This window comes from Schistocerca serialis, chromosome 2 (genome assembly GCF_023864345.2).
Source record: "Schistocerca serialis cubense isolate TAMUIC-IGC-003099 chromosome 2, iqSchSeri2.2, whole genome shotgun sequence".
Taxonomy (NCBI): Eukaryota; Metazoa; Arthropoda; class Insecta; order Orthoptera; family Acrididae; genus Schistocerca; species Schistocerca serialis.
Window position 1 is genome coordinate 746,136,959 of NC_064639.1, and position 12,086 is coordinate 746,149,044.

At 43.9% G+C, this 12,086-nt stretch overlaps 1 protein-coding gene across 1 annotated transcript in view; it reads right to left on the reverse strand.

Annotated features, from left to right (window-relative positions):
- Window positions 1–12,086, reverse strand: part of LOC126455690 (sodium-dependent nutrient amino acid transporter 1-like) — a 180,965-nt gene that overhangs the window by 97,083 nt on the left and 71,796 nt on the right. The window contains exon 2 of the mRNA XM_050091457.1: window positions 468–560. Within this exon, the coding sequence (XP_049947414.1) occupies window positions 468–518 (51 nt within the window). The 5' untranslated portion in view covers window positions 519–560. The remainder of the gene's footprint in view (window positions 1–467; window positions 561–12,086) is intronic.

Below are 12,086 nucleotides of genomic sequence, written 5' to 3' on the forward strand. Positions count from 1 at the left end.
CGATTTCTGTTAAGTCTTCTGATTGGTTGTGATGAGTATCTAGACAATCTCAGTTCAGTTGATTAATGAAACTACTTTCATTTTAGTTTTTCAGTCTGGATGTGAGTGCAAATAACGACGTTCGTTTTTGATTTTCGCTTAGGAATGTGTGGAACGTTTGCGTGTGCTGAATAATAAACTTATTCATGCCACGAATCACACCCCAGTGAATATTTTGTGGAATTTGGAGAAATGAAAATAGTAAGAGATTTGTGATTCATTTAAATATGTCTGTTGTAGTGAAAATGAATTTTGTCACAACTTTAAAAATAAATAGAGTTCTCATATTATTACCCTGTGTCATTTACAAAAAGGGGAAGATTTAATATTATTAGAATCAGAAAGAGTAGGTTGATATATACAGTGTTTCGTGTGAGCATAAACAGCAGTTTGTTTGGAGCTTAAAAACGAAGAACATCTTGACTCACCAAGTCAGCGGAACGGTGTCCAAGATCTGAGCCCTTCGTGGGGACCCTCATTCTCGTCTTAGTCTTCTTTCGAGATGTGTGTGCTTCACCAACCTGGAATAATGAATCTGTCAGCGGCATGTCATGGTGCTAAATAATTTACGAGAATTAGGTGTTACATTAAACAGCTATTTCCTCTAAAGACAGCGCGATTATAAAACGGTCACTCTATTGCATTTATGTAAACCGTATTTTTCAGGCTCTGATGCAGTCCTTAATTTCCTACGTAATGCAATTTCCTATCTTTTTACGCATTTCTGAACCACTATATTTACTGATGAGCATCTCGTTCTGCTATCGTTTCCTAACGGGTTGCTGTAGCATTTCCCATTCCATTACCCAATTAATGTGCTCTGCATTTGTCAGCTTCTGCTGCCAAATATTCTCAAGGCAGAAGAACCGAAAAGGACGATCGTGGAACACTGCTGGATGTCTTACGAAGGACAGAAACCGATGTTGCCCTATTGTAGTCCAGTGCAGGAGCATGCTGACAGCGCATCTCACAAGCAGGGCGCCTTGGTTTCACACATTTACAAAAATATCTCAGTTTAACGTGGCTCTTAGAAAGAAAAGAATAAGGGTCCATGTTTACGTAACATAGTTTCGTGTATTAAGTTACAAAATTACTGAGGTATTTCATCTTTCATTTCAGGGTAAGAGATCTGCGAGGGGCGTTCGATAAGTAAAACAACACTTCTTTTCTGAAAGCGGGTTGGTTTTCTTCAGGATTACGATACACCATATTATTCCACAGTCTTCTGGCTAAAAACCATACTTTTCTACATAATCTCCGTTCAATGTCTCAGCCTTCAACAACCTTACTGGGAGGGCCTTTACGCCCATATGGTATCACTCTAATGGCCGACGTCGGAGCCACCGTCTTGCTGCATAAGTAACCTCCCCATCATTCACGTACTGCTCTCACGGAGTGCATTCTTCATTGGGCCAAACAGATGGAAGTCGTAAGATGCTCCGGTTGGGTCTCTATAGACATTCTGCAAGCGCCTGTGAGTATCTGCGATGCTCTGGTTTTCCGCCAAAAGAAACAGTGCCAGCTCTTCGCTTGGAACAAACCCCAGTTACAGACGTTTCTTTGAAAACTACTTAATAACGCAACCATCTATCGGAACTTTGTGATCTATAGGGTCTGATGCGGGAATACTCTAAGACGTCCCACAACAAATCTCATACGTTTCCAACTGAAATTGGCCGAGAGAAAAAATGTGTTGTCTTAGTTAGCGAACGATCCTCGTATTTCGAACGTTGGTGGCATATGGCTGAGTGGTGGAAGAACTCTTTATAGAAGACAGGGCTTCAAATGGTATCTGGGAATATCCAAGTTCATAAGACATATTTTAAAAGCTGCCTCCCTCACGGCGGACACAGGAGTTGAAAGTTTCGTTGGATAAAAGCTCACAGGTCTAGCAACCCGTTTTCAGCAGACTACTGCTGAGCCCACTGGCGAATATGTTTATGCGCAAAACACGCAGAGCCGCTGCACTGGCAGGCTGACATTTGTCACGGTGTGCGCGCCGGCCATCCGGCGTAGATGGCTGTCATTGTCGGTGATGACCAGTCCTCAAGGGCTTATTTTTCACTGTCATCCATTATGACCATCGTCAGTGTCACGTGCACTACTCTGTAGCTGCCTCCGCAAGTCAAATCACGATGACAGAATGTTCCATATTTCGCATTCCATCAGTCCTGAACATCTGGCCATCATCATTGGTCTGCTCCAGGACTGTTAGATTCGCAACTCAACTGTTTTGAGCTATCCTCCCAATGTCTTTATTGGGTCGAAGAAGAGAACCATTGAGCCACTGTACATACACAGGATGATTCCGTGATGATACTAAAAACTTTCAGGGATGATGGTGAAGAGTAAATGTATTAATTTGAAATAAGGGACCCTTGTCGAAAGTTATACATGAAAATCGTTCTGATGCCTCTGGCAATGAAATGAATGTATCGGTACTGTTACTGCAAAGGTTGTAGGATAGGCAATACCGACAAGGACCTATGTGTAGAGGTTACAGTAATAGCTCTAGCAATCCATTGCTGGTGGCGTACTGTGTACTGACATGATTAATCCTCGCGTTCAATACCTGAACTGTAGTAGACTGTCTTTACTGTTAACGTCGATCAGTCCTAAATAAATGAAATAGTGCCCGGTGATGGAACTTGCAGACATGATTTTCGTGTGTGGACAGGCAGATGGAAGCATCGGAGAAGCGGAAAGTTTTTACAGACGCAGATATCCGCGTGGAAGGCGTCCGGCTTACACCACGTTCCGAAGATTGTTCCAACAATTAAGCGGGACGGGGCAATTGGTAGCACAGTACAACGACAGAGGAAGACGACGAACTACAGTGACTCCCTACTTAGCATATGCAGTGCATGACCGTGGGAATGAGGCGCCTGCAATCAGCATTCGATCAGTTGTACGTAAAATGAATGTTTAGGAGACTACTGTATGGAAGGTTACTGGAAACGCAGCTACACTCCTCTCGTCCTCAGAAAGGGAGTGTTTTGACTCCTGTTGACTTTGGAGCTCATGCCGTTTTCGTAAACTGGTTCTTTCACTGGCTTACAGTCGATCCTCAGTTTCGTGCGTACATATGATGAAGCCTGTTTCATAGGAGACTGAATGCTAAGCAGTGGCAGCTGTCATGTTTGGGCCGATGAGAACCCCACGCTACTGTTGTCAAAAGCCATCACAAGTGCTATCAGTCTACGTGTGGACAGGTATAGTCAGTCATTATGTACTAGTCCCGTTTGTACTTCCTCCAAGCTTAAATCTGCCAGTGTAGAAAGCGTTTATCTGAGACGTACTACCCAGGTTCCTGGAACGTACCTCACTTGTTATTCGTCAGCGGATGCGGTTCCAACATGATGGAGACCCACCTCACTTTGAACTATGGATTCCAGAACAACTGGCTGCGACATTTCCTGAAAAGTGGTTAGGCAGAGAAGGTTCTATTTCGTGGCCAGCACGTTCACCTAATCTCACTCCTCTTGACTTCTTCATGTGGAGCCACGTGAAAACTCTTGTGTACGAGACGCCAGTCAAGACTGAAAAGAATCTCCTGGGAAGAATTCTCGCTGTCTACCACACTGTTTAAATGACACTTGGGATATCAGAACGGGCAAGACGGTACCATGCCTATAGTGACGCTGGGCGATACCTTTTTGAAGAATTGTAGTAAATGTAGCAGCTTGTTAAGTTTGTACATGTGAATGGACTTCATTATTAATATACCGTAGACTTGAAATTTTTCACTCGCTGACATTAAGCTGCGTGCGCCGTTACTCGTCGGTCGATAGGGTAAATGATCTGAGTGTATTGGGTAATATTCAGCGGGAATCCTGTACAGCATGATCAGGGTTCCGAAGGTGGGGCCTTTAATTGGATCAATGCGAGAGGCTAAGGTGGAACTTGATAGATTTTCGCTTATACCTTTCTATTCGGAGTAGAGTTCCTTAGTTCAGACATACATTTACCCTTCTTCACCACCCCTGAAATTTTGTAACGTCATCACGGAATCATCCTGTAAATATGTATGAGGGCTTGCTTATCACCTTGTGGGAATAATGCCTTTGGATGAACACGATTCGATCGAATGAGAAATCAGCTGATCTTGTGGAACAGTCTGATGGTAAAACTGAAGACAAGAACTAGAAAAAAGAAACATTTAATTCGGTCGCATAACCTGCCAAATGGGAGATATCAATATTAGCACGCCTGTTATTATGAACAACCAGAAAAAATAAAAGCGAATAAAGTAATACATGTTGACGGAGTTCCAATTATGTTTTACATTAAATACGCTGCCGAATTATCCTACTTCCTAGGTCATATTTACCGAGAATCTCTTGACCAGCGAATATGGTTCAAATGGCTCTGAGCGCTATGGGACTCAACATCTTAGGTCATCAGTCCCCTAGAACTTAGAACTACTTAAACCTAACTAACCTAAGGACATCACACACATCCATGCCCGAGGCAGGATTCGAACCTGCGACCGTAGCGGTCGCGTGGTTCCAGACTGCAGCGCCTAGAACCGCTCGGCCACAACGGCCGGCCAACAGCGAATAGTACCACCTGTCTGGAAAAGCATGCGAATCACCCCTGTTTACAAAAACGGTAAAAGAACGGATGCACAGAATCACAGCGCAATAACGCTGTTGCTGGATCCTAGAACATATGCTACACTCAAAAATTATAACGTTCCTGAAGAAAGTAAATTTGTTTCCAAATTCCAGCACCGATTCAAGAAACCCCACTGGTACAAAATACAGGTCGCTTTATCTATACACGACATCTTTCAAAGGGAGATTCCACTTTATTGCATTTCCGATAGGCCTTCAAGGCCGGTCCACATAATCCACTAGAAAGCTAGATATGATCACAAAGAAAACAACTGCAGATACCCGATTAATCTTTATCTAATGCAAACTGCACAGTCGAAGGCTAGTGTTCAAGAGAAACGAAAGCAATATAGGACGTGGTCCTAGAAAGCGTAAAGGAGCCTCCTACGTTCTCAATTTACATAAAAGGTTTAACAGCATCAACAGCACTGTCAGAATGTTCGCTGAAGATTTTGTAGTCCATATCCTTAGGTGGTTATACGTCCAGAATAATATCGAAAAGTTCTTGTGAAACCCCTTTGAGTATTTTAGGGAACTGTTATTCGATGAAGAATGTGCGACCATTCTCCTACTTGCATCGCTTATCTCGCATACGGATCAATAGAATAAGATAAGAGAGATAAGGGTACGTACAGAGGGAGACAGGCAGTCATGTTTTCATCTCTCGTTATGTGCATGGAACAGAGCGAACAGAACAGAAAATAGCTAATATGGTACCTTGAAATGTACAGCGGCTTGCGTCTCGTATACAAGGGTTGAACAAAAATACGGAAACACTGCGAGAAATGTGCACTTGTCCATAAAAGCAGAAGCGCTGTTGTATTTCACCACGAACGACACGTGTACGATGTCCTCAATAAATAGCAAGTATCAGTCGTGGTTGTAACAGTGTCCTGCGACGTTGTGAGTGCGTTACGTTGAAGCTAAGTGAATCGGAACGTAGTATAATTCTTGGTTCTCATACGGTACATGCTTCCGCAACGAATGCAGCCGAAGCATTTAGAGTTTCAAGAGACACCTTATAGGACGTGGTCCTAGAAAGCGTAAAGGACCCTATGATGTTCTCAATTTACATAAAAAGTTTAACAGCATCAACAGCAGTGTCAGACTGTTCGCTTATTTATATCGCATACTGAGAAAACATCCACTAAGTCAGATCATGGACGATGTTGTGCACAGATGCATCGTGACAGACTGTCACTGAAGAGGACTGAAGAGGACGACACCTTCAGAGCACGCTGCAGAACTGGATGTTGCACTCACGAACACTATCAGCACTAAAACAACAGGAAGGCAGCTCCATAAGCAGGGAGTTGCAGGGTAATGGAATTGCAAAGCCACTCATCAGTGATGCCGAAGCCATAAAGCCTGGACTACGCAGCAATGAAAGAATGTGTTGCTTCACACTGTTTCCAACTTCTGGACAAGTTTAAGTCCCAAGAGAAAAATGTGAAGGGATTTCGGTGATCACTTGGACAGCCATACCGTGGTATTCCATTACCCCCATGGTTACTCTGCGAGGTCGTATTACTGCCAAGAAATATGTAACCATTCTGGGTGATTAGGCCCATCCCAAGATACAACATTTGTTCCCCAATGGCGATGCTATGTTCCAAGATGACAGAGCCCTGCTGAACAGCTTACATCATCCAGGACTGGTTTTGTGATCATGAAGATGAGTTGTAGCATCTCCCCTGGACACCAGTCACCAGATCTCATAATTATTGAACCGTTGTGGTCTGCTTTGGAGAGAAGGGTGCATGATAATAGTCCACCTTCCTTAGCGTTACGTGATTGGACTGTTTCCCAGGATGAGGGGTATAATATTTCCTTGCAAACCATACAGGATCCATATTTGTAAACTCTGGGACGACTAGAAGCTGTTTTGAATTTCACTGTTTTCCTGCACCGTATTAGGTACAGTAAGTTGTCGTGTTTCTCGTGTTTCTATATTTTTGTTCACCCACAGTGAGTAGATGTAGAGAGAACGTGGAACGTGAGTGTAGTGGAGTAATGGATAGTGGAGCAATAGGTATTGGCTGGGCCATGGGTGGTGTGAGGTATTGTTGTGTGTGAAGTGGTGGTGACTGGTCATGTATGTCTTCGTGGACCCACGTGCATTAGTCTGCGGTAATCGAGACTGTTTTATTTTTTATAGCATTCACGCATTTTTGCCGTCAGAGATAATAAGCATCAACGGCCTTGCCGCGGTAGGTACACCGGCTCCTATCAAATCAGCGAAGTTAAACAACGTCAGGCGTGGTTAGCCCTTCGATAGGTTACCTTCCGGGCCACCATGGATTGTTACCTGCCGCGGTGAACTCATCCTCATGATGACAAGTGAGCAGCTACTTGACTGAGTAACAGCGGCTCCAAGTTACGAAAACTGACAACATCCGGGCGAGGAGTGAGATGACGCTATATCCCTCCGTATCCGCATCTTATCACGTTAGTCGGTGAGGATGACACGGCGGTCGGTCGGTGCCGCCTGGCTTTCCGAGGGCTGTTCGAATGGAGCTAAAAGGCATTAGTGCTTTCCCAGTCTTCTATCAATAAGTGTTGCTGTAGTGGACAACATACTTTTTTTGCTTTGTGTATAACTATAGTCTAATTTTGTCCTTACTACTAACACTGCATATCCTAGCTGAAAGAATATACCTTTATCTTAATTCTTGGCTGTTTCAGTCCAGTATTAATACCTACAGTTTCATGATCTCTGTAAATGTCTCCTACTCTACTCCAGCAAGTATAAGTTTCCTCGAACGTCACCTAGCAGTGATTTGCTCAGTTTACAATACTTCTTGCCTCCCAGTCGTTTACAAGATTATTCACACATTTCGTTCTTGTAATTTTGGTAGACAATATTTCCGAAGTGTTGATAAAAATATTGAGGCGTACACCAGCGGAGTCGTCATTCCTAGTCTTGGTAGCAGTGCTGAATGGCTTCAACTGGTAGAGCCTTTAACATGTAAGTCACATTCTTTTGAATGTTCTTCAGAGTCCCAAAACGACGCCCTGTTAAGAAATTTTTCAACTTCAGGAAATGAGAAAAGTCGCAAGGACTCAGATTAGGTGAACAGATGGGCTGTGGAACAACAGGAACGCCTTTTGAGAGCCAAAATTCCGTGACGGAAGTGGCCGTGTGATATGGTGGCCCTGTCATGATGTAGCATCCATTTGTCTGCAATATCATGTCCCACTCGATTCAGCCTTCCTGAGTCTTTCAAGGATATATTTGTAAAACTATTGGTTGACAGTTTGTCCTGGAGAAACCAATTCTCTGCACACGACCTTTCTACTGTCAAAAAAGCAATCAGCATTGTTTTCATCTATGGTTTGCTCATTCGAACTTCCTCCGGTCAAAGGGATGTCGCAGAGTGCCACTCCTCATTTCCCCGCTTTGTCTCAGAATGGTATTCAAAAATCCAGAATTCGCTACCTGTGATCACACGACTGACCAATACGTGGCCATTGGCAATTCTCTCAATAAGATCAACGCATACGTTTCCTCGGTTGTCCTTCTGCTCAGTTGAGAAGTGTTTCAGCACCATTTTGGAACAACCTTTTAGCAGGTGCAAATCCTTGGTCAAAATTTGATGTATGGCGAAAGAGCTTAACAGATCACTCCTCATCCTTATTGTTAAACGTCAATTCGATCCCACAAAAACGCACACGTTCGACGGTTTGCAAACATACGCCTGATCCATGTGGCGTTCACGCGGCTGCGGTGTGCGCGACAGTTTGCATACCTAGGCGGAAGTTGCCGAAGATTACCGATGCTGATTCCCTTAATGACAGGCGAGCAAGCACTTGTACACTGCCACGAGGATGGCGCAGCCACATGAGCGCCTGTTCACGGCCACGTATGTCACACGCTTGCATTCACATGCACATAGGCTGCGAATTGCAATGTGTGCATGCGCGATGCTCTTCGTTTGCCACCAGAACTGGGTGAAAGATAAATACAGATAAAAATTATAATTCGTTATTTGTGAATAATGTATATTATCCGAAACAGTATTCACATACATGAATAAAACATTTTTTCATCACTGAACAAAAAATGTTACGAATAATAAATATATGGTGAATAGAATGACACTTATTGTTTCAATTTTGTGTCATTTTTTAGACGTATGCATGGTTTTTTTTTTTGCTGTTAAATTAGTCTTCAGAAAAATTCTTCTTGCCAATGGCAGCTGATGGCTTCAAGAAATCATACAAAAATGTCATTAGAGACATTATTTCACTTTCGAAGGTAGTTAGGTTTTTGAATATCTGCGTATTAATAGACAGAGTTTGTGCATTTTCGACAGGTTCTACAGTAGAGATGCGCAGCACGTGCCGATAGTCCGTTTATCTGCATAGTTTCGTTTTCCACGGTCTTTAGTATGGACACGGACTGCGATTGTTGTGTGCGGATGTGAGCCACGTTGCTGACACTTCACTCTCAACTTCAAGTTGTGGTGGTTTCGGTTACACAGCTTGAGGCTGCAGTGGAAGGGCACCACTGTTGTGGGCCGGACGTGGGGATCCAACGGACGTCCAGCACGTCAGAGCCCCCGATCGGTCCTCACCGGTCGCCAACCCAGTTACTGCTCGCACTGAGGCTGACTCCAAACCTGTGGTCGAGTTGGAGGTCGCCCCAGGGTGAAGCAGGCGTCGAAAGACTTCCCAGGCGGCCGCACGTAAGGCCTCCCCGGTTTGTCTGACAAACAGGTTCCACGTGTTGTCTGTGGCTGACACTGTCGCTGAGCCAGATGCTGTCTCCTGTCCTGTTTCAGAGGAAATCACTCAGCTTGCAAGATCTGAGCAATCGCAGAAGCTGGGATTATTGGTAGTTGGGAGCTCCAACGTTAGGCGCGTTATGGTGCCCCTTAGGGACTTGGCTGACAAGAAGGGTAAGAAATCCAGTGTGCACTCCGTGTGAATACTGGGTAGAGTCATTCCAGAAGTGGAAAGGGTCCTCCCGGATGCCATGAAGAGCAAAGGGTGCAGCTAACTGCAGGTGGTGGCTCACGTCGGTACCAATGATGTGTGTCACTTTGGATCAGAAGAGATTCTCTCTGGTTTCGAGCGGCTAAGTCGTAAAGGTTGCCAGTCTTGCAAGATGAAAGCAGAGCTGACCATTTGCAGCACAGTCGACAGGACTGATTGCGGACCTCTGGTACAGAGCCGAGTGGAGGGTCTGAACCAGAGGCTCAAACGGTTCTGCGACCGAGTAGGCTGCAGATTCCTAGACTTGAGCCAAAGGGTGGTTGGGTTTCGGGCTTTGCTGAATAGGTCAGGTGCCCACTATACGCAGAAGGTGGCTCCACGGGTATCAGGGGCTGTGTGGCGTGGACTGGGCGGTTTTTTAAGTTAGACGCTCTCGGTAAAACATAAGAAGGGGTTCAGTCACAAAGGATGCAGGCTGAACACAGGAAAAACGTAGATACAGGAACCATTGGTATAACAGTTATAAATTGTCGTAGTTGTGTTGGGAAACTACCAAAGCTCCAAGCCCTAATAGAAAGCACTGATGCTCAAATCGTTGTAGGCACCGAAAGCTGGCTAAAGCAGGAAATAAGCTCAGTCGAAATTTTTGCGAAGAACCTAATGGTGTTCCGAAAGGTTGGGCTAAACATGGTTGGGGGTGGCAAGTTTGTTGCTGTCAGAAGCAGTTTAACATGTCGCGAATTTGAAGTAGATACTTCCTGTAAGTTAGTATGGGCAGAGGTTATTGTTGGCAACCGGAATAAAATAATGATTGGATCCTTTTACCGACCTCCCAATTCAGATGATACAGTTTCTGAAAGGTTCAAAGAAAACTTGAGCTTGATTTCAAACACGTACCTGACTCATACGATAATAGCTGGTGGTGACTTTAATTTATCCTCGATGTGCTGACAAAAATATATGTTTAATTCCGGAGGTACGCATAAAATATCATCTGAAATGGTGCTAAACGCATTCTCTGAAAATTATTTCGAGCAGTTAGTTCATGGGCCCACGCGAATAGTAAACGATTGTGAAAACACACTTGACCCCTAGCAACAAATAATCCTGAGTTAATAACGAGTACCAAAACCGATTCAGGGATTAGCGAACGCAGGGCTGTCGTAGCAAGCTTGAATATCGTAATCCCCAAATCCTCGAAAAATAAGCGAAAATTATAAATATTAAAAAAATGGTTCAAATGGCTCTGAGCACTATGGGACTTAGCATCTGAGGTCATTAGTCCCCTGGAACTTAGAACTACTTAAACCCAACTAACTTAAGGACATCACACACATCCATGCCCCAGGCAGGATTCGAACCTGCGACCGTAGCGGTCGCGCGGTTCCAGACTGAAGCACCTGAAACCTCTCGGCCACACCGGCCGGCTATTCAAAAAAGCAGATAAAAATTCACTTGACGCCTTCCTGAGAGACAATCTCCACTCATTCCAAATTAAAAATGTAAGTGTAGACCAGATGTGGCTTAAATTCAAAGAAATAGTATCGGCAGCAACTGAGAGATTTATACCAAATAAAGTAACGACGGAGCTGATCTTCCTTGGTACACAAAACGGGTTAGAACACTGTTGCAGAAACAACGAAACAAACATGCCAAATTCTCAAGATTGACGATCTTTTACAGAAGCTCGAAATTTAGCGCGGACTTCAATGCGAGATGCCTATAACAGTTTCCACAACGAAACTTTGTCTCGAAACCTGGCAGAAAATCCAAAGAGATTCTGGTCGTATGTGAAGTATGTTAGCGGCAAGAAACAATCAATGCCTTCTCTGCACGATAGCACAGCCTTCCGAAATGCCTTCACAAAAGAAGACGAAGTAAATATTCCAGAATTCGAATCGAGAACAGCTGCCAACATGAGTAACGTAGAAGTAAATATCCTCGGAGTAGTGAAGCAACTTAAATCATTTAATAAAAGCAAGTCTTCTGGTCCAGACTGTATACCAATTAGGTTCCTTTCGGAGTATGCTGATGCATTAGCTCCATAGTTAACAATCATATACAACCGTTCGCTCGACGAAAGATCCATACCCAAAGACTGCAAAGTTGCACAGGTCACACCAATATTCAAGAAAGGTAGTAGGAGTAATCCATTAAATTACAGGCTCATATCGTTAACGCCGATATGCAGCAAGATTTTAGAACGTGTATTGTGTTCGAACATAATGAATTACCTCGAAGAAAGCGGTCTGTTGACACACAGTCAACAAGGGTTTAGAAAACATCGTTCTTGTGAAACCCAACTAGCTCTTTATTCACATGAAGTGCTGAGTGCTATTGACAAGGGATTTCAGATCGATTTCGTATTTCTGGGTTTCCGGAAGGCTTTTGACACTGTACCACACAAGCAGCTCGTAGTGAAATTGCGTGCTTATGGAGTATCGTCTCAGTTATGTGACTGGATCTGTGATTTCTTGTCAGAGAGGTCACAGT